The sequence below is a fragment of the Paramormyrops kingsleyae genome, chromosome 4 (genome assembly GCF_048594095.1).
Source record: "Paramormyrops kingsleyae isolate MSU_618 chromosome 4, PKINGS_0.4, whole genome shotgun sequence".
In the NCBI taxonomy this organism is placed as follows: Eukaryota; Metazoa; Chordata; class Actinopteri; order Osteoglossiformes; family Mormyridae; genus Paramormyrops; species Paramormyrops kingsleyae.
In genome coordinates, this window is record NC_132800.1 from 19,251,575 (window position 1) to 19,273,028 (window position 21,454).

The 21,454-nt window shown below is 43.5% G+C and overlaps 1 protein-coding gene across 4 annotated transcripts; it reads left to right on the top strand.

Moving 5' to 3' along the window:
• The first annotated feature begins 2,956 nt into the window (after positions 1-2,956).
• Positions 2,957-21,157, top strand: stam (signal transducing adaptor molecule (SH3 domain and ITAM motif) 1). 4 transcript variants are annotated; one of them, XM_023793397.2, is made up of 16 exons: positions 3,357-3,373; positions 5,863-5,947; positions 11,409-11,501; positions 11,943-11,975; positions 12,217-12,292; positions 12,488-12,583; positions 12,771-12,917; positions 13,024-13,114; positions 13,275-13,467; positions 14,257-14,351; positions 14,436-14,524; positions 16,872-16,959; positions 17,144-17,198; positions 17,358-17,502; positions 18,144-18,256; positions 18,358-21,157. In XM_023793397.2, the coding sequence occupies exons 5-16, from the start codon at positions 12,278-12,280 to the stop codon at positions 18,551-18,553; spliced, it is 1,323 nt and encodes a 440-aa protein (XP_023649165.1). In that variant the 5' UTR covers positions 3,357-3,373; positions 5,863-5,947; positions 11,409-11,501; positions 11,943-11,975; positions 12,217-12,277; the 3' UTR covers positions 18,554-21,157. The 4 variants fall into 4 exon arrangements, with proteins under 4 accessions (XP_072566871.1, XP_072566870.1, XP_023649165.1 ...); XM_072710770.1 differs by lacking the exons at positions 11,409-11,501; positions 11,943-11,975 and adding an exon at positions 2,957-3,018 and having other exon boundaries at positions 3,094-3,373; XM_023793394.2 differs by having other exon boundaries at positions 11,409-11,975.
• Positions 21,158-21,454: the final 297 nt, after the last annotated feature.

Consider the following 21,454-nt stretch of genomic DNA (forward strand, 5'->3'; position numbering starts at 1 on the left):
AATTCGTCATTTTTTAAATAATAATATTTTAAGGCATTCAAGAGGTGGGTTGATAGGTCACGTTTGGTAAGTAGGGATTTGAAAATTAAATAAGATACACACGGTACTTTTTAGAGCATTTTAATACAGGATTGAGTAGTTTACATGAATGGATGTGCTTTACTGCCCCCTAGCTACACGATGGGGTACATTTTGGATAAAAAAGTTGACGGATTTTTGAAGAATTTGAGTTGATGGCGTTTATATGGAAAATATGCGAAAAATAAAAAGAGCTTAATATTTATTTTATTTTTCCAGTGTTTCAGCAGGACTTTCCCTGAGGTTGGAGATTCAAGTTCCATGGGGAATTTGCTGTGAAAGTTACATATCCAGTTTCATTTGTAAAACAGATGCCTTAAAGCATAGATGAAAAATATCTTGAAAAAAAAAAGCATTCAGCCCTATAGACAAAAGCAATGTTGATGACTATACATTCAATGTGTGCATAGTTGGGATGCCAGTCCTTTAAAGATATCCAAGGCAGGTAAGAAAAATGAACTCAAATTATTATAAAATTAGATTAGATTAGATTAGATTAGACTTTATTAATCCCACAATGGGGAAATTCTTTGAAATAAAATAATAATCTTCTTAACATCAATATCATAACTGTATTTATGGTCTTAAAGATAAAATATTTTGTATTGTAAGACGATAAATGTGTTCCGAAATGTATGTCCTTTCAAAACAATCAAAACACACATCCATCCACCTGTTTATATAGTTTACTAAATGCTATATACTTGCTGAATTTTAAAAATGAATCTTTGTAGTTTACAAAAGGAAATCATTAATGACTATAATTATTAATACCTGTTAGCAGTTTGACCTAATGCTCAGTTAAAAATCTTTAATGCAGGGTATTACGCAAATTCGTGGATTGGACAATGATCCTATGTAACCTGTGACAATGTAGGACATCATTGCCATAACAACAGATATATTGTTCAAATGGCCAAATTCCCACTTTGCCATATTCCAGCTAGTTATCTAGGGAATTCTTGCTGTGGGGTCTGGAGACAGCTGGATAGGTTACACCTGGAGTTGCTTGGAAATGTACACACACAGTAGAAAATGTACAGATGCCAGTTCGCCTATCTGTATATATTAGGACTGCCAAAGGAAATTGTAGTAGACCTCACGACGACACACACACAGAGCAGAGACAGGATTCGACCCCACAACCCTGCGGAAATGCAAGGCGACAGTGCTGCCCAGTCAGGAGCCACCTTCATGGCACGACGGATTTAAATATTCAGCGTACAATGAGTGTCCCAACGCATGCAGCATGTCTGTATTAATTGTGTAATTGAAAATTAATTGTTCATCAATGAATAGTTGTTTCTTGTTGCTATTTGCTGCCCCCTGGAGGATGGGCTCCCCCTTTGAATCTGGTTCCTTCTTCCTTCTAGGGAGTTTTTCCTTGTCACTGTCATTGTCTGGCTTGCTCACTGGGGTTTTTCTGGGCAGGGACAATGTTGTGAAAATGTGCAATACAGATTACATTGAATTGAATTATTTAGTATTTTTATGTATTTACAGTAATTATTTGCCTAACTGAAGACAAGTGGTCGTCTTAGGTATATTCTGATTTGAAGCCCATCTCATAGATCTTTGGGAGTGGGGCTCATGGTATAAGGTGTTGTGGTGTAAGGTGTCGTGGTATAAGGTGTTGTGATGGCCAGCGTTGCCGTAAATTGTCTGCTGTGAGTGTGTTGCCCTGTGATGAAATGGCATCCCGTCCAGAGCAGTGCCAGACCCAAGATCTTTGAAAAAGCAATACAGAAAATAATTAATTTTCTTATGTCTTTATTTTTATTCCAATTATTCACTCAACATTTATTTCCTTATTCCTTTACAGATTTACCTTTTTATGGCATTCCTGTGACTCCATTGTTCCATCTTATTTGTCTTAGGATGAATGGCTTAATTAAAAAAATAAAATTGAAATAAAATAAAAGACAGTGTCCTTGGTGGGTGGCGTTTGGTGTGACACATTGGCTCATTTTAGGGGTGGGGGGTTGATGGCCTGAAAATGCCACCCCCCCCCCCCCCCCCCCCCCCCCCGATGCCAACCCTGAGCCAGAGTGTCTTCTACTTTTTTGCACTTAAGTGATTTAGTGAGTAATATTGTTATAATTATCTATAGTCTTTCTATGAGTTGGCATTCAAACAAATGCACCAAATAAGTAAATTTAAAAGAATTGTATAATGAGTTTATTATGACTCATGGGTTTCTTGCTCATGAAGAGTTATATATATATAGGATTTTCTTTTTTCTTTGTAATCCCACAAATAAAATTCCATTCCCATGTCTGGGGTTTTACTATCTGAACTGGATAACAAGCTGCACTTTATATTTATTATTCTGGAATGTAACGCAAGCATCATTTGTTGTACATACTACGTCGTCTTTGCTACTTTTAACTTTGAAAGACATTTAAATTACATTTATGTTTATTTATTTAGCAAGGCAGGAGCATGACGCAAGCAGACTGCTTACTCAAACTAGTAAAATGTAACACTTTTATTATCTACAACAGCAAAGTTCCTGGCTTACATTCCCGTTATAATTTTCATTTTTTGAAAGGAAAAAAAATAAAAATGAATTATAGAATTGTTTATCTCAGACTGTTAATGAATTATACTATTTATAATGTATTGCTTGGGTGGTAATTTTAAGTAGGCTACACACCTGTTTAGCTTTTGCAATAATTATGAAATACCTTCAAAAGTTACCATGCCTTCATATATTTTTCCTCTCTAAAAGAAACTGGTGTTTGGAGTAATTACACAGGAAAGAACTTCATCAAATAACTCGACACCTACAATTAGAGCATCAACGTTTGCGTTAAAAGCCATGCATAAAAAACCAAGGTAAATATTTGCCCCGGGAGTTTTAATTGCTGCGCAGTCATGTGATGTTGTCAGCCGACCCTGGGTCGGATCATTCCTTCGTCTGCTCCGGCCTGGGGACCGGTAGGCACCTCACAGAAAACCGCCACGCCTATTACTCAAAATTGCACAGAAATAAATATTTTTAATTCACGCTAGAGGCACGGCAGTCGCAGCACAGGGAGCGGCATACAGCCGAGCCGAGCCGTCCAGGCGCGACCAGAGACACCCCATTTCCCAGAATGCTTTGCCGCCGCCGCCGCCGCAGGAGAGTCTGAGGAGACCCGCTTGTCCGCTTATTATTTTCAATATTCCTTCATTTATGTGGCCATTTTCGCCTTTATTTGTGCGCTAGCTTCGCTCACACGGAGAGGGGAGCCCCCGCCGAGGCTTTCCGCGATGCCTCTCTTCACCTCCAACCCGTTTGACCACGATGTGGGTGAGTGGCGCCCGGCTTTTGTTTTGTTTTTCTTCACGCCTGAATCGGGGGTCTTTATCCCCGCTCCGGACTGAGGGTCCTAATCGACGGGGTCCTTAGCCCCAGAGCCGGGCCTTTTGATAATATAATTTGTTATACGGTGTGTCTGTCCCGTTAATAAGGCTATGATGTAGGTAATGAGCCGCCCGGTTACCGGGTTGTACCGGTACGCACCCGGGAAGGGGCTAGAAATGTCACCCCGGCCGGCCCGGGGAGGTGGGTACGCGGGTGCCCGGTGACGCTACGCATATTGGGTAGGAAATCAGGAAATGCTGTTATTCTAATTAAAACACAACAGGCTTCTGTACCTTGCTCCCCCAACCCCCCCATCTCGCCATAAACGTTTTTTTTGTGTGTCTTTTTTTTGTCTCCCCCCCCCCCCCCCCCCATCATTTGCTATTTTCGGTCACAGCAACTTCATCACCTAACTAATAAATTAAGATGAAATGTAAGATGAATCCTTCAAGAATAATATAGCGTGTGGCATTTATTGGTCTTTATATATAGTCTTTGTTTCTCGGAGACCTTTTGCCGGGGGGGGGGGAGGTTTATATATAGGTGGTGGCTTCTGCCATTTCTCCATTATAACCAACCACCCCTCTCATTATGGTGGCGTGGCACTTTCAGTCCCAAGTCCAAACCAAGAAAAACTGGCCTTTTTTGCACTCAGGACTAGGTCTGCGTGGTGAATGTGGGGTTTGTATACCATGGTTTCAGTGAGTTATGCTAATGACGTGGAAGATGTATATGCAGCCCATAGTGTCTGGGACCCGGCTGTGGTTAAACATTATTAAATTGGTTGTGTAAAGGTACAACAGTTGTACCCTTTAATGGGATTTAAGCTTTGCCTGCTGACTGCTTGCCTTGTGTATAATGCCGACAAACGATGGCATTGATGCTGGTTTAAACACAAGTGCGGGACCCCTAAGTTTTCCATAATGTTGTCATTGTGCGGCTGCCGGAAACGGCGGGTTTCAAACCAGACTCCCTGCACCTACAGTTGGTGTCACTTTCATCTATCCCTTCTGAGGCTGTATGCTTTGATACCTCCTGATTTTAGTGCGTTTGCCGTCCGTAGCTTGGACAAGCATCCAGCAGCACAGCAGGGGGCAAAATGGTTCAGGACACATGGACACAGGGACCCGTCACTAGATCCTACGTACATGGGGATAAGAGGAAAGTGGTGAAGGAATTTATTTAGGGACAGGATTGGATTTTTAAAGAAGGGGAAGCAATTAAACTGAAAAACAACTATTTAGGCATATGAATGGGGAGATGTGCAACATGGGTGGGATATAGATGGGGGTGTCCGATTAAGGGGGCTGACTGTTGAGAGTCAGGTGGGCAGACGGAGAGGGGTGGGGGGAGTTGGCGCTCCACCCCACCCCAAACTGACCGTGCTATCTCCCTATCTTACACGTTGGGGCTCTGGAAAATGGCCTTTAATCAAATTGTGTTAAATGAGCATAGGATAAATAAGTTGCGTATACAAATGGGCTGCTTAAGACTGTAGTTTTGGTGCCAAGAGCTCATCATAATCTTCTGGATTATGTATGATGCTGTTCTGTTTACGTATTGGGAAGATTTCTCTGGGACGGGCTTGTCTTTGTGCTGCTGTGCATGTGCTTGCCTGTTGTATCGGTACTTCTGGGTGGGAGCTGCATGTCACTAATAAGAGCCCAAGATTTACTTTCTGTGTTTTACTTAAACCATTTTTAACTAGTTGAGCTTTTTAATGTTTGAGCCCCTGTATATTTTCTGTCCCAGAGCATTTAGTATCAGGCCTGGATTATTGGTACATTTTATTGCCATTAGTAAAAGTGTAACTGATTCTCCTCTAATGACTCACCCACAGAGAGTTTGACGCTTAGCAGTGATGAGGACACTGGTTCGAGTCCCAGGGGAACCCTGTCATATAGTTTAGCAAGATAAGTAACCAGCTACAGAAATGGGTATGATTGTAGGTCTTTCAGTGCAGCTCTGTTATGACGATGACGATGACGATGATGATGATGATGATGATGATGATGATGATGATGATTACTGTTAAGTGAGTGTAAGATTGGGTGGGGGTGTGATAATCCTGCCCCCATAATTCACTTGTATCCTTTCCCTAATAGCATTAAAGGGTATAACGCTGGCCTCACCACATGCACAAACCCACTTGTCTGTGCCTTTGCTACCTCTTGTTTTCGTTCCTGTCTCCTGTCCATAAAAGCCCCACATCCCTCCCTCCCCGTCGCTGTGTCACGTGGCCGCGGTCGCCATCAGGACCGGAGGCACATCCTTCAATTATGAGCTTTAATACAAATAAACAAAGTAACCAGGCTTCTACTTAACCGGTTGAAATTTGAGCCTGATGATGAGCAGCTACCCCTTAATGTGGTGCATAATGGTGCCGTGAGGCTGCTTTTCGAACTGTAAAGCCTCCCCGTGTCTCTCCTCTGCAGAAAAGGCCACCAGTGAGATGAACACAGCGGAGGACTGGGGCCTCATTCTCGACATCTGTGATAAGGTGGGACAGTCGCGCACAGGGTAAGTCTGACTCGGGCCCTGCTGAGTGGAGGTGCCCCAGTGGGGGGGCGCGGATACCTTCCTGGGTGGCCTGAAGCCCCCCCCCCCCCCGATTTCCGCCGTCGTCAATCCCAGGATTGTGTTGGGTTGCACGTTCCCAGCTCCCTGGATGTGGTTCCTGTCCACAAGAGCCACGGTCCTACAGGTTTCTGATGAGGTTCTAATTAGGATGTCTAAAGGGTCACTTCTCAGATACCTACTGGGCGTAGCCTGTAAAAAGAGGCCAACCCTGCAGCTCTGGGGGGGGGGGGGGGCAGGGCATTTGCAGGGTCGACACCGTCTTTGACACCTGTACAATCCAAGGCTCTGGAATTCGGTTCAGATTATCTTTATATAGCGCCTTTCACAACACTGTTGCCCCAAGGCCATTGACAGTAGTGTGTGGCTAATTCATTGCTACATCACTCATACAGTATGGTCCATGAAACATGAAAATGGGAAAGAAAGTGCCAGTAGACAATAGACGAGAAGAACCAAAAACCAAGTAGGGAGAAAAACTGGAAAACACCTCTGGGTGTCGAAGGTCAACTGGCTGCTCATGTTTTTGGACAGTAGAAAGACTCAGTTTTGAAAGAAGCAGGGTATAAACAGGGTCGTAATTAAGGAAGCATTATTTAATACAAATAGAAATGTGATCAGCTGTTTATTATGAGTTGCGCTATATGGACCAAAGTATTGGGAAATGCCTCTTAATCATTGAGTTCAGCTGTTGCATTCAGACCCATTGTACAGGAGTATAAAATCAAGCACCTAGACATGCAGTCAGGTTTTCAAACATGAATGGGTTGTTCTGCAGAGCTCAGTGAATTCAGGCGTGGTGATGTCATAGGATGCCATCTTTGCAATAAGTCAGTTTGGTGAAATTTCTTCCCTGCTAGGTTGGGTAAACTCAGCGGTTTCCAAACTGGGGGGCGTGCCCCCCTAGGGGGGTGCAGAGGTATTGCGGGGGGGGCATGTGCCACCCTAAAATAATCTCTTCACAGACTGGACAATTAACCAAATAAAGCAGCGCAACATTACAGTAACTAACAGTAAATGAACCACTAACTTACGTGTACTATTAGAGCATTTATGACATTAATTGAAACTTTATTTTACCAGGTAAATTAACTGAAAACCAGTTCTCACTGCTTTACGTGATATTCGGGAGAAATAGCAGATAACGCATCGGAAGTTCCTGGGATACAAATGTCACGTTCTTCAGCCAATAACGGTTCTGCTCGATTGTAGTTCCTTGGAGCCAGTTCCAGAACCATTTTTAATACCTACTCTAGAGTACTTTTTCATTCGAACAATGACTGCTTGCTTATTGGTTGACCACATGCACGGGCACTAACTTGGAAGTTACACCGAATTGCGGCGAAAAGAGAGAATTAGCGGAACAGAAATTGAGCAGACTGAAACATTTTTGTACCCCAGTTACATTTAGTGCATCAGTTTAATACATTTTTGCTTGCATCTCCATATTTCTGCATTGGAATATTCAATCACTGACCAATATACTCTTGTCTAATATTGCCAATGCCAGTGATGAAACTTGCCAGCACTTTTAGTGGGATAACATTACATCGATTTTTTTTTTATTTTTATTTTTTTATTCTGTTGAAAATGAATGATTGATCGGCTGGAAAATTTTCATAAGAATCACGAACATGTTGTGGGTCATATAAGTAAAATTATAAATAAAAGGCTGAGTCGCGTAGTGATCACGATTGATTCCCCCCCGATAATTAACTACTAACTTATTTATCCTCTTATTGTTTTGGCGTAGTTGGTGTAGTTTTTGTATGAAATTGTGTGAAGTTTAACCTACAAACGTTTTGTGTCTCATTATTATTTATCATGATGGTCCCAGTTTTTCTTGTGCAGTATGAAAACGATACATGACAAATGGCTAGCAACTACAAAAGGTCCAGGTCGAGACAGCCCAGGAACTTGTAAACCAAGACCAGCTTCCGGAACCTTTGTGTAAAAGCATCTGTTGCAAAGTGGAGGGAATGTCAGCTGCAGAGTGCTAAGCAATGTTAAGTAACAGAGTGGGGTCTCCGTGTGCTGGGGCTCATAGCGTGTAAACCTCGCCAACGCTCTGACGCAAGAACTGCAGAGTTCCAAACTTGGACAATTCTATGCTTCCAAGTTTGTGGGAACAGTTTGTTTCCAGCATGACTGTGCCCCGGTGCTCAAATCAAAGTCCATGGATACATGGTTAAGTGATTTTGGTGTGGAAGAACCTGACTGACTCTCAAAGCCCTGACCTCAACCCCATCGAACACCTTTGCATTGAACTAGACGGGAGATTGATGTGAAGGCCTGGCTCGCAAACATCAGTGTCTAACCTCACAAATGCTCTTCTGGATGAATGGGCGAAATTCTCAGACACACTCCAAGATCTTGTGGATACCCTTCCCAGAAGAGTGGCAATTGTTACAGCTGCAAAGGGGGGACCAACTCTCTGTATTGATGCCTATGGATATAGAACGGCATGTCATAAAAGTTCCTGTGGGTGTAATGGCCTGGTGTCCCAATATTTTTGTCCCTATAGTGTATGAACTGCGGCAAAGACAGGGAACGTTCATAGAGGTATTATAACCAGCTACGTAAAACACAGTGCAGCGTTATAGCTGTTGTAGACAAATGCCACAGTGACCGCTTACAATAACACGATACAGGGCAATTGGGGTGGGGGAAAAAATGAGGTGGGGAGCATCACAGGTGCCCTATGCGGCTGCCAAGGTCATGCAGTAATACGGTGTGGAGAATGGTATCTGAAACCAGTTTGTTTAACCAGGTCTTCTCTGGGTTTTCTGGGGGCATGAAAAAATGATGAAAACAAGCTGATCTTCCTTTAAACTGTAAACTGTTTTAAACTTAAAAGTCTGATGGAAAGCCTGTCATAACATGGTCTCGACCGTCTTGACTTGTTGATGGCGCGTGGCTCAATGGGTTAGGCCTCTACAACTTGTGATCAGAAGGTTACTGGTTCAAATCCCATAGTCATCAGAGTCATGTCACCGCTGGGCCCTTGAGTAAGGCCCTTAACCCCCAGTTGCTCCAAGGGACTGGCTGACTCTGCTTTTTCAATTGTCCGTCACTCTATCAGGCATTTTAATGTAATTAAATATAAGTGCCTTTCTTTTGTGTGATATATTTGTCTTGATATCACAAGTCAAAGGGCATTGACATCAGCTTTTTAGGGTTCAGGCAGCCAGGGAGGGAAGTAATTTTGTAAAATATTCCTGCCTTTCTCTTCTAGTATGGAAGATTCACTCGCTGCCCTTGACAAAAGTTAAAATATGCATGTTGAATATACTCCAGAAAAGGTTATTTGCCAGTTCAGCTGAGAAGTATAATGTTTCAAGCTAAACTTTTTTCCAGGTTTAAACTATTAAAACAGATGGACTGATTTTGGGTCTGTGTTTTTTTGTTTGGATCGGGGTGCTCTGGGGGGTTCGGTCGTTATGTGTTGTGATGGGGTAGCCAACACAGGAAGTGACCTTCGTAGGTAGTGATTGCTCTAACACATTTTCCTAGCTGAGCCGTCAAAAAAAAAAAAAAAAAAAAACATGAGAATCCCCTGGGAATATGATTGGCTGATGCGGTCACCTGAGTCGGCAGCGAGTCACCATGGCGGCGGTCACGGCCGGGTGGGAGGCCCAGAAGCTGGGATGGGTTGGGAAACTGCACCGAGGCACCTTCTAAAATTAGCACCGCCCCCTGAGGCTGCATTTGAGGTGTAGTGTAAAGCGAGGACACGGATAGCCCCCCCCCCCCCCCAAATATAGAGCAAGCCGCCTACTCCTGATCCGGTTACACCCAGTTAAGGTTCTGCCCTGGGAGTGATCAATTCACACTGTCTGCCTGATGGTTGTCTGTCTGGGCTTGCTTTTTTTTTTTTTTTGTACATAATTTCTTATTTTTTTCAAGCGAATGTCTGAAAAGTCACAACTGGATGCCTTCAGATTCATAGCATTTTAAGCTGAATGTGTTTAATTATAGTTTATTGCTGTCTGACTACACTTGCTCTGCAGATCTGTAGCTGTTGCCATAATGAATGTACGAACACTGCAATGAGTTTAATGCATGTTAAATGTCATACTGTTAAGGAGGCTTAATTTTAGTTGCCGGCTATTTTAAATTTTGAGTTGAGGCCTCTTGAATCCAGGTAAAAAAATCTTCCCGTATCCTCCAGTGATTGCGAACATTCTGACATCTGTCAGTTTTGTTGTGTGTTTTGTTAATATGGTATTTTTAATAATTTTATTACCTCTTTATTTTAAAAACCATTCATAAGTGGCCACTTTATTGGGTACACCCAGCTAGTACCCGGTGAGACCCTCTTTATTGGGTACACCCAGCTAGTACCCGGTGAGACCCTCTTTATTGGGTGCACCTAGCTAGTACCCGGTGAGACCCTCTTTATTGGGTACACCCAGCTAGTACCCGGTGAGACCCTCTTTATTGGGTACACCCAGCTAGTACCCGGTGAGACCCTCTTTATTGGGTGCACCTAGCTAGTACCCGGTGAGACCCTCTTTATTGGGTGCACCCAGCTAGTACCCGGTGAGACCCTCTTTATTGGGTGCACCCAGCTAGTACCCGGTGAGACCCTCTTTATTGGGTACACCCAGCTAGTACCCGGTGAGACCCTCTTTATTGGGTACACCCAGCTAGTACCTGGTGAGACCCAGCAGTAGACACTGGCGGCATTTAATTTTTATGACCTTCCAGACATTGGACTGTGGTATACGGTATTTTGGTGTTTGAAAAAGCAGTGGTGTTCCACCATTTCCCGAAATTTGCCACTAGTTGGCCCTCATCTACCTCCCTCGCATGTCATCTGCCTCCATCGACGTCGTGACAGCTTCATTTCATACGTTTTAATGTTGCGTAGGTCACCATTATAATGTTTAACCAAAGAATACCTGAACCTCCAGAACCTTGTGTCACGCCCGGCCCGTCCGATCCTCCTGTGTGCCACGCCCACCTCGTTACCTCGTGTTACTACCCAATTGTCATCACCTGCTCCTTGTTATTTCCTGCCCATCTGGTGTATTTAGTCCGCATCTGTATCTATTCCCTAGTTCCGTCATTGATGTTTGCTGTTCGTCGCTGTGCGCCCTGAATAAACCCCCGTGTTATAGTATTCACGGCTCTCTCGCCTGATTCCCCGCTCGCCCGACACGGACCCATAACACCTTGTTTATGTGCTCTTATTTGATGAGCTGTTTGGAGGATCAGGCTGTTTGTGTTAATAAGCAGGGCTACCTGATAGACTTACCCTTCATTGTAAGCATACTGGTGATGAACTAATATGGCTCTTCCATGGTGTTCCTCTGCTTTGTGCCCATGCTTGCTGGGATATGCAGAATGGATTACCATCCATCCATCCATCCATCCATTCATCCATCCATCTATCTTCTAGGACCACTAATTGAAGACACCAACTCCACCAAACCTAATGTTTTTGGCAGGAAACATGAGAACATGTAAACTCTGCACAGAGAGCTGGAAGCAGGTATCAAACCCACAACCCTAGATATGTATGTGAGGCCATACTTGCTTACTCATGCTTGGCTGACAGACGTAAACGTGGGATAGGTTTAGTTGGAAATAAGTATGACTAGCCTGGCTTCAGAGGAAGTCCTTGGGATAGTGATTAGCAGGAGCTACAACCCCAAAGATGGCTGTCTTATGAACATTGACATTGAATTTCAGCTTGAATGTTAATGTTGGTCTGAAATTGGCTCTGGATCTTGTATGGCAGCAACCTGCGATGAGGTCTGATGACTCGGCAGAGCAATAATGGCAGCATTTCCGGCGCTGAAGGGTTCTGGTGCTCCGAGGCTGCGATCATTCCATTAAGCACAATGTTGATGCGAATCGGTTTCATTCTGCTTAGTGGTCTCTGTTGTGTGTCAGCACTTCTGTTCTGTTGGGGGGGGGGTGACTTTTTCAGGCTTCAAGATGAGAACTGTCCAGTCCCTTGTGGGTAGGTATGGTTCTTTGATGGTTTTAGTTACACTGATGTTATCCTACAGCACCACCCTTGGTGATGCTCGTAGATAAAATAAAGCAGAGAAATGGAGAAACCTTGACTTGTTCCATATAGGGTGTGGGGATGGAAGTGATCTGAAATAACCCAGATATCCCTGACCCCCCCCCCTGCAACAATCATTAGTTAAGAAGGTTTAATATGCAGTTTGTTGCTTATTCCTTCTGTTTGTTCCTAGGCCGAAAGAGAGCCTTCGGGCCATCATCAGGAGATTGAACCACAAAGACCCCCACGTTGCCATGCAGGCTCTGACGGTGAGTTGAAGATCCTCACTAGGGTAGAACTCTTTCTAAGCTTGAAATAAGATGACCAAATTAAAGACAGGTCAAAAATTCTGGAACAAGCAACAAATGACTGGTAGTGCACTATGTTCCAGACGAAAATATAAATTATGAATGTATTCTTTTGTCTTTAAATGGCTCAAAACATTTTGTCCTTGTCTTCTGTAGCTCCTTGGGGCATGTGTATCAAACTGCGGTAAAATCTTCCACCTAGAAGTTTGTTCCCGAGACTTTGCAAGTGAAGTCAGCAATGTTTTGAATAAGGTACGGTTTTGTTGTGTGTCTGTGTGTGTGCGTGTGTGTGTTCGGCGAGTGCGTGGGGGTTTAATACATGCATCTTCCAACCACTTATCCAGTTCCGGAAATAATTTCCCAGAAGCTTTTCGAGCACGTCTCTTTATGAGAAGAGCTGCTTACATCACTGACATGAGCACCCACTTGTTGTCCCAAGGGTCATCCGAAGGTATGCGAGAAACTGAAAGCCCTCATGGTGGAGTGGGCGGAGGAGTTCCGGAACGACCCGCAGCTCAGCTTGATCTCCGCCATGATTAAGAACCTAAAGGACCAAGGGGTATCCTTCCCCACAGCTGGCTCACAGGTTTGTGGGCCTTCAGGTGTTTTCAAGATGGGACACATTGTGGTTGTTGGTGGACCTCTGGTTGGCTCGTGCCAAACATTTGACCTTCTCGACCTTCTTGTTTCAGGCAGCAGAGCAAGCCAAAGCGAGTCCGGCTTTAGTAGCTAAAGACCCCACTACCACTGTCAACAAAAAGGAGGAGGAAGATTTGGCCAAAGGTAAATACAAGGTCTCTATCTTTGGAGAAATATCCTAGCCCATATGTTAAGTTAGAAGAATTCATTCCCAAATAATACTTTGGTTGCTGGGATGTTGAGAGACGCTTAGCTCATTCCCAAACCACAATACCACTGTCACTCCTCCCATCCTTCGCCTCAGCCATTGAGTTGTCCCTGAAGGAACAAAGGCAGCCTCAGACCCCTATCACGGGCCTGTACCCCAGCACCACCAGCCTGGTGACCAACCACAAGGTCGAGGGCCGCAAGGTGAGGGCCATCTATGACTTTGAGGCTGCAGAGGACAACGAGCTGACGTTCAAATCAGGGGAGATTATCACCGTCCTAGATGACAGGTAGAAACCCTCGCACATCCATTCAGGAGCTTAGTGATCAATAGCTGTGTTTCCATTAAACCCATTCAAGGATTCAATAAGTCAACAAAGTAAAATTGAAAATAGGGTATGTTTCCATTAATGAACATATTGTAAATTCTACTGACCATTTTTGATCCCCTGAGATCCATGCCTTGTACATCAACATGGAGTGGGATCTCCACAAGTTAGAAGGTACAGAAGAACTAATCATCACTTCATACGTATCTGATACTCTGCAATTTCTGCCTCCATTACATTTTTTTTAAAGTATTGCTGGTATGACTAACCACAAAAGCTACCTCAGATGAACATTCATTATTTATAGTTTCAGCATTTGTGGTTAAATGTGTTACTTCAAGCTATAAAATACAGAAATCCAGTCTGTTACTTTTGGTTTAGGTATTTCAAATATTTTCTTGTAATAAAAGTTTGAAAAAGTAGTGTATCGTTATTTCTTTCTTATTTGGATGGTGGATCCAAATTTCTGTCCTCTATATATCAAAAACAGATCAAAAATGAATAAATAAATAAACAAAATGCAGACTAACCTTTACTTTCACTTCTGTCTATGTAGCATTTCTATTCTGTTCTTTTTTTAAACTGGTGGAAACGCGAACACACAAGTTCTCAAAAGGCACCAAGTGAGAACCAGCCTAGCACTGATTCCGTATTGGTGGAAACGAGGCAACGGGTAGAATGGAGATATTTTACACTGGTCTATATTTTCTTGAATGGATGAATTCTGTTTTTTCCCTCATCTTATCACAGTGACCCCAACTGGTGGAAGGGGGAAACATACCAAGGGGTTGGTCTATTCCCGTCAAACTTTGTAACGGCCGACCTCACCGCCGAGCCTGAGATGAGTGAGTACCAGCTCAAGCCCCCAAGCAAATCTTGCTTTCTGATTGGCTGCGAATAATGTTTTGCCCCTTCCCCTCGCCATATAGTAAAAACAGACAAGAAGACTGTGCAGTTCAGTGATGAGGTCCAGGTGGAGACCATCGAACCCGAGCCTGAGCCGGTATATATCGATGAGGTGAGAGATGGACGAAAAAATGATTTTGTCTGGTGGTAATCTTTTATGAAGATGGTATACTCAGTTTGATAGCTTATGAACATGAATCATCATATAGCTTTTGTCTACACTACCAATTAATGTGCTAGATTCGATTAATGTGCTAGATCGTCTTCCTCCATCTCAGAGATGCCTATTTTCAACCCCTGGTTTGATTTGACACCTGTGTACCTTGAAGACCTTACACGATGTACTCATGTGGCCAGTTATATTGGTACCCCGCTTCCTTTCTGACAAAACTAATGCCACCGAACAAAGTTGAAATTGAAATTTCAGATTCAGACTTTACTGATCCCTGAGGAAATTATGTGGGTACAATTGCTCCCAGACAGTAAGAAGATAAGTAACAAGTTAAATACAATAACAAATAATACAATTTACAATACTAAAATTACAAATGGACAAATATTACAATACTAAAATTACAAATCTCTAATTTCAAATTTCTAATATGCTACATAAATTACCTATACATGGGGTTGAGGTGTATAGTTGAAGTGCAGTGTAGTGTGATGCTTATGTGGAGGCAGATGGACAGAGAGCCACAGGCAGGAATGATTTCCTGTGTCGTTCAGTGGAGCAATACATTCTTCATTAGACCAATTAGTCATTTTCTCATTTGCTAGAACAAAGTCTTAATATCAAAGTTAAAATTAATAATGACCTGGACATAAATATCGGTGCCCATAACTTTAATTTGCAGAACATCCTTTGGAAACAATTTCTGCTATCAAGTGCTTTCTGTAGCCCTCAGTGAGATTTCTGCACTTCTCGCTGGGTAGTTTGGCCCACTAAGTAAGCTGCTCCAGTTCTCTCAGGTCTGATGGGTGCCTATTGCAAACTGCCCATTTCAGCTTTTCCCACAGATGTTTAATTGGATTCGGATCAGGATTCGTGGCAGACCTCTTCAGTCTGGTCTAGCTGTTGCCTGCCCTCCATACCTGGATGCTTCCTCACCTGTGTTTTTAGTTGTTGTCCTGCTGGACGACTCGTGACCTGTGATGGAGACATACTGGGCAGTGCATTACCTTCCAGAATGACTTGAAATTCCTCTAATTTCATTCTGCCATTCACTGGTTCAAGACATTCTGTTCCAAAGGTGGCAAAGTATCCCCAAAACATCACCAGACCCTCTCCATGTTTCACTGTGGGTATGGTGGTGTTTTCCTTGTCTGCCTCTGCTTTTTCCTGTGAGCATACAGTTGCTGTGATCTACCACAAAGCTCCAGTTACGTTTTGTCAGTCCAAAGGACGTTCTCCCAGAAGGACTGTGGCTTGTTCACGTGCAAATTGGCAAACTCCAAATGAACTTTATCAGTTTGAGAAGAGGAGTCGTCCTTGGTCTCTTGCCATGAAGCCCGACTTCGTTCAGATTTCTCCTGATGGTGCAACTTGAAACATTTGCACCCTGAGCTTTGACGCTCACCTTGGATTCGTTTAGAGGAATGTCTTGGCTCTTTCTCCACCATTCAACATCCTTGGGTCAAGTGGCCAGTGCAGTTGGCTGCAGTGCCATAAGCCTTAAACTTCTTGGTAATGCTTGCCACCGTTGTCACAGGAACATCAAGCTCTTTGGAGATTGTTTTATAATCTTTGCTTTGATCGTACTTGGCTCAGCTCTCAGCTCCTCAGACAGCACTTTGGTCTTCTTTTCTATGATACACACAATGCCATTAAACATTTAAACTAGCTGAATGAGTGATTAGATAACTGAAAATGTGATACTAATTAAGGGAGAGGAGGTCTACTTGAAAATCTCTACAGTATATTTTCCCCCATTACTTCTTAAGGGTACCAGTAACATTGTCCAGGCCATTTCAGGATGTCTCTGTAATATGAGCACAAAATCTGTATTTTTTTCCCCCCAGCTTTTTCGTTTCATACCATTGTAAACCTGAGCAATGCTTGTATGGGTGACAACAGATCTTTCATTTTCAGTATATTTGAGTAATAATATGGCATTATTTGAATTGGCGGCACATGTACGAATATCATCCACATCTGTATCCCAGAACCTCCTTATTGGAGATTTAGTTGGATTTCCCAGTTTTGTTCCTGCAGTCTAATTAAATCCTCAATGGCTCTGTTACAAGGTGCTGGCTTATATCAGTGCAAACACATTCCTGTTCACATCCGCCATGTTCTTTAAATTAAGCCTTTAGCCCAGTTACATTTTTCAGTTCCTTGTGTACACACACACACACACACACACACACATACACACACTGGGTTCTTTGGGTGAGGATTTAGAGGCCCCTTGGGAACCTTGGCAAACATCAACAATCTGATCTAACGTACTTTCTTGCAGGAAAAAATGGATCAGTTGTTACAGATGATCCAGAGTGCTGACCCCACAGATAACCAACCCGATCCTCCAGATCTTCTACACCTGGAAGGTAAGACCTACCAGCTGGGAGGTCCTCCAAGAGCTTACCATTGACAGACAGACACATGGTTTGTTTATTTGTTATCCGTTAGCCTGGGGATGCACTTTCGTTCCCAAGTTTTCATCTTAGGGGCTTGACCTTCTGCTTGCCGGTCTTGTTTAACAAAACTCCTTCGCTCTGTCATTTCCTCAAGCTGCGTGCAACCAGATGGGCCCTCTTATTGACCTGAAGCTGGAAGATATCGACAGGTAAGAAATTCTGGAATGTTTAACCTGTTAAGTAGTTTATGCCCCCTCCTTAAATACATAGGGAAGACATGGTTTGTGTGCAGATTTGATGAAGGATTTTTTTTTTCCTGTTGTGGAGGTCTTTTGGTAAGATGAAGCTCTGACCTCTCCCCCCCCCAGGAAGCACTCAGAGTTGTCAGATCTCAACGTGAAGGTGATGGAGGCTCTCTCATTGTACGCCAAGCTGATGAACGAAGACCCCGTATACACCATGTATGGAAAGCCACAGACCCAACAGTACTATGTACCCGCAGGGTCTCCGCAGGTGGGTGTCAGATATTTACACTGATTTACTCTAGTGCAGGGTAAATATTTCTTAAACTAGTTGCAATAAACTCCCTACCAAGTCAAGTGGGCTGTATTGTTGTACCATTCATGTGCATGGTTACGGTGGCGCAAAATATGTCCTCCAGAACCATGGGGTAGCATACAAACAGCAAGTGACAAGAGAAGGGCTTTCACAGTATTTAAGGTGTAAAAACACAGAACAATGCAAAATGGTGGAGGGGCTGAACTATGTACATAGTGTGATGTCTGTGTAATTAGTGAGTCACCACGTAAGGAACTAAGGGACAGAGGGGCTTGAATACTGGCTTCTCGAAGGCTTCCTTATCTTGTGAACCCTGCCGAACTCTTGGCCACATCGTACAACACCTTTGATCTTTTAACTGAGATCATCGACGTGGCATCCTGACTCTGGGAGACCCCAACAAATCGAGCCACTGTGAAGTCTGGTTCAGACATGCTGCCTTCTATGGTGCTTGACGTTTGAGTCTTGCGGCAGCGCTAGTCAGCCATTGTGATGTTATTCGTTGGACCACCATGGTTTGGTTAATCTGGTTAGCTGCTGCGTCACCGGCCTCCCGGGCTTATGATTCGATGTCTCCCCCCGTTCTTCTTTCCCAGGTATATCCAGGTCAGCTCCAGGGCGGCACATATGCAGTGGGTGGGGCACCGGGGTACTCCTTGCCTCCAGAGCAGCTACCCTCGCTGCCCCCTGCTGGCCAGCCGGCTTCCAGGTGAATGATGTCGTCCGTGCATGTTCATCTGAGGGTCCTCTAGGTACACGCCGTGTTTGCATGATGAATCATCATGACCTCATGGTCTTCCCTCTTTACAGCATCATGATGAATTCCACTCCAGCCAGTGGCTACATGGCTGTGTCTGCTGCCTACAGCCCCTCCCCTGCTGGGATGGCCCCCACCGACCTTCAACCATATGAGGCCTCTCTGAACGGGGCAGCTGCAGTGCCCCAGGGCGTCCCACAGTCCGCCGATGGCCAACAGCAAGTGTATACCCAGAAGGCCTTGCTGTAGGGCTCCTCCAAGTCTCCCTCCCCGGACTGGATCTCCGGCTTCTCTCTGTTGAATGTTGAAGGAGCTGAGATCTTAAGGGTGTTCGGAGTGGGGAGGGGGGGTTCAGGGCAGTGCTGTCTGTAGATTTTGGTACTGTACGACAGGAAGCGAGTGCTGCCTGACTGGTTCAAACTGGAAAAGGCATTAAGGATTTGTTTCTGTTCTTGTTTTTTTTCCCCACCACACTCCTAGTAAGGAACACTAATTAGTCAAAGGAATCTAATAACACTAGGATGTCATATCGTAACTGTCACACGATCTTAGGAGGTTTTACTAAAGACTTCACATCAAGGCAGCAACGTAGTACAGATAAAAATAAAGCTGTATGCACATGCCGTACATGTGAAAGCATTGGGGGTCTACTTCCGGTTTTGGTCTTTGATTGGCCTGACCCAGGTACCAAACCAGGTACGGCATTAATGGCTTTAAACAGTGTTCTGTTGATTTTACATTATGGTGACTTTGTATGAGAAATAGCTGTCTTGTTTTTGTAGTGTATTTTAATTTATATTCGATTCTTTTTACTGTTATGAAATAATTTTAATGCACAACATTATGGGAAATGTTCTAATGTGAAGAAACGACTATTCATCGAAGTTCCCCATAATGCCCGTAGTCACATTTTTCAAACTTGTAACTGTATTCTTTGGTGAACCAATACATCACTTCCTGTCTGGTTGAGGGAAGAACATGATAAACACTATTGCATGGGCCATTAATGAATTCCGACTGTGCTGGTTCATTTGCACTTTGAAGTTTGAGCACTAAGGGACCAGGACTTGTTGAGCACCTATGAGTTGGTGTCCGTTTGTCCCTTATGGGAATGACGAGAGTGATGCTCCCTGGCCTCAGCCTTTGTCCTGGAGATGGACATACTGTAAAATTCAGCGTGGCGTCTCCAGTTTCCATTCCCGGGCAGCACTTTAATCTCACATCCCTCGAGCGTGAACTAAACTCCATTATCCGCTTGTCGACTGTAGCCAGGATTGGGTAACCACAGCAGATCTGGACCAGAACACAATCAAACTCTAAAGAATGAGGGACACTTTGTGGGTACCTGTCCTCATGGGTCTGCAGCGTCTGAATCGCGCCAGAACTTCCCATCCTTTATAGTGTCGAGTGAAAGGCAGAGGGATGAGAGAAACAGTTGATGGTCATTAATATTTGAGGTGTTACTCAAACAGCTGCCCGCATGCATCTATCACAGTATTATGTTATTACAGTTTCAGAGACTGGCAGTGATTGTAGTCTGTTCCTCGTTAAGATATTTCCCGTACTGTCCCGATGACCAGGGAAGCTTCCGGCTTTTAACATTTAATTATTCAAAGTCTCACTGTGGAGAACATTGACTTAAGTGACAGAAGCGGTTCCTGGTTGAGGAATGATGAATCGTTATCGTGGGGAACGCTGCCATCTAGTGGTACGGAGGTCCAGACGAGTGGGATTCGTCTGGGGCGACTTGGCTGTGCCTGTGTAGTTTGGGATGCGGTTATTAAAAATGTACAATTTTCACGGTGCTTTGTCTGAAGTACGGCGCGCACCTTTTCTGGTAATGGAGATCCTTCACTGCTAGCTGATCATCTAAGTCAAGCTTTGTCTTATCCGCAGAAATGCTGCGGATTGCGAAACGAATGATTGCACTACACAGCCCGTGCAAAGCCGGTCTTGTAACGGACTTTCTGCATGTGTAACTTTTCTTTTGAAGCGTGTCAGGTTGTGGCTGCTAGTTAAAATATATGGTGGGGAAACAAAGGAAACCAGTATCCACATTGTGTCGTACTGCTTTCAGTTCGTTTGTGATGTATGCTGTTAAGAAGAGTCCAGATTTTGTTTTGTTGATTTTTTTAAATTTTTTTTTTTTTGTATAACGATCTGTCTACAGACTCAAATAACATGTTGATTAGAAGGCTGATGATCTTGCACTGTGTTCCTCTAGTTAAAAGCAGCTGGAAACATATACATACATTTCAGTAGATATGCTTTTGTAGTTATGGTTTGCCTGAAGCATTTAATGGACTGTAAGGAATAAGGTGCACATTAATTAATTTTTATATATTTTTTGTTCCTAACTGTTTATTTTTTCGACCAAACTGTGAAGAGTCCAGCGTTAGGACCAGTGACTTCAAATTAACATTTTTAAAACGTTGTTTTTTGCGAATTTGGCATGCTTTGAACTTTTAGCGACCTGTCAAATCCGGTTACAGTTAAGTCCCCCCCCCCCCTTGCACTAATATATTTTGTTTCTGTTTTTTCTTATTAACAAAGAGTAAAAATGTAGAGAGAGCTGTTTATAATCTGTGATGCACACAGGCCATGAGTATTCCACATCTACAGGAAATGTCAGACCTTCTCTTGAAGTCCTGTGGCCTTCCAGCTGCTCTCCTAATGATCTGCTGATTGTTTGCCACTGTGCACCTCATGGAGATGATAATCGGTTCAGGGGATGAGGATTAAATGAGGCTAGTGCTTTCTTTGCCTTTCTGTTCATTTAAAAAAAAAAAAAAAAAAAAAACTAAATTAGTGAATGTTGGTTTGTTTACTTTTTTCTTATGATTTAGAGTGAGATCCTCAGTCGTGCGGTGTGTGCTCTGCTATCCCAAGCAGACGTTCTTCCTAAGAATCTCATCCGTCTATGTCTTCAGTGGCCTGAGGAGCATGAGTGCCGAACTGAATATCGTCTCATAATTATCCAACAGGGGGCGCAGCGGTTAAACAATGGTTATCAAACTGAAGATCTCCTGCTCAGAATGGAGAGTGGCTCCTGCTCCCCTTAGAATAAGAAATTCCCCAATGCAGCTAATTCTGGATAGGGTGGTATTATGGGATGTTTAAATGTATGAGAGACAATGTAAATAATTCATT

Bases quoted from the DNA above. Each gene is read 5' to 3' on its own strand.
- stam (XM_023793394.2), top strand. From the start codon at position 11,770: ATGACTCGGCAGAGCAATAATGGCAGCATTTCCGGCGCTGAAGGGTTC. The intron at 13,115-13,274 runs GTAAATACAAGG...CCTTCGCCTCAG, and splicing joins GGAGGAAGATTTGGCCAAAG to CCATTGAGTTGTCCCTGAAG. The intron at 17,199-17,357 runs GTAAGAAATTCT...TCCCCCCCCCAG, and splicing joins AAGCTGGAAGATATCGACAG to GAAGCACTCAGAGTTGTCAG.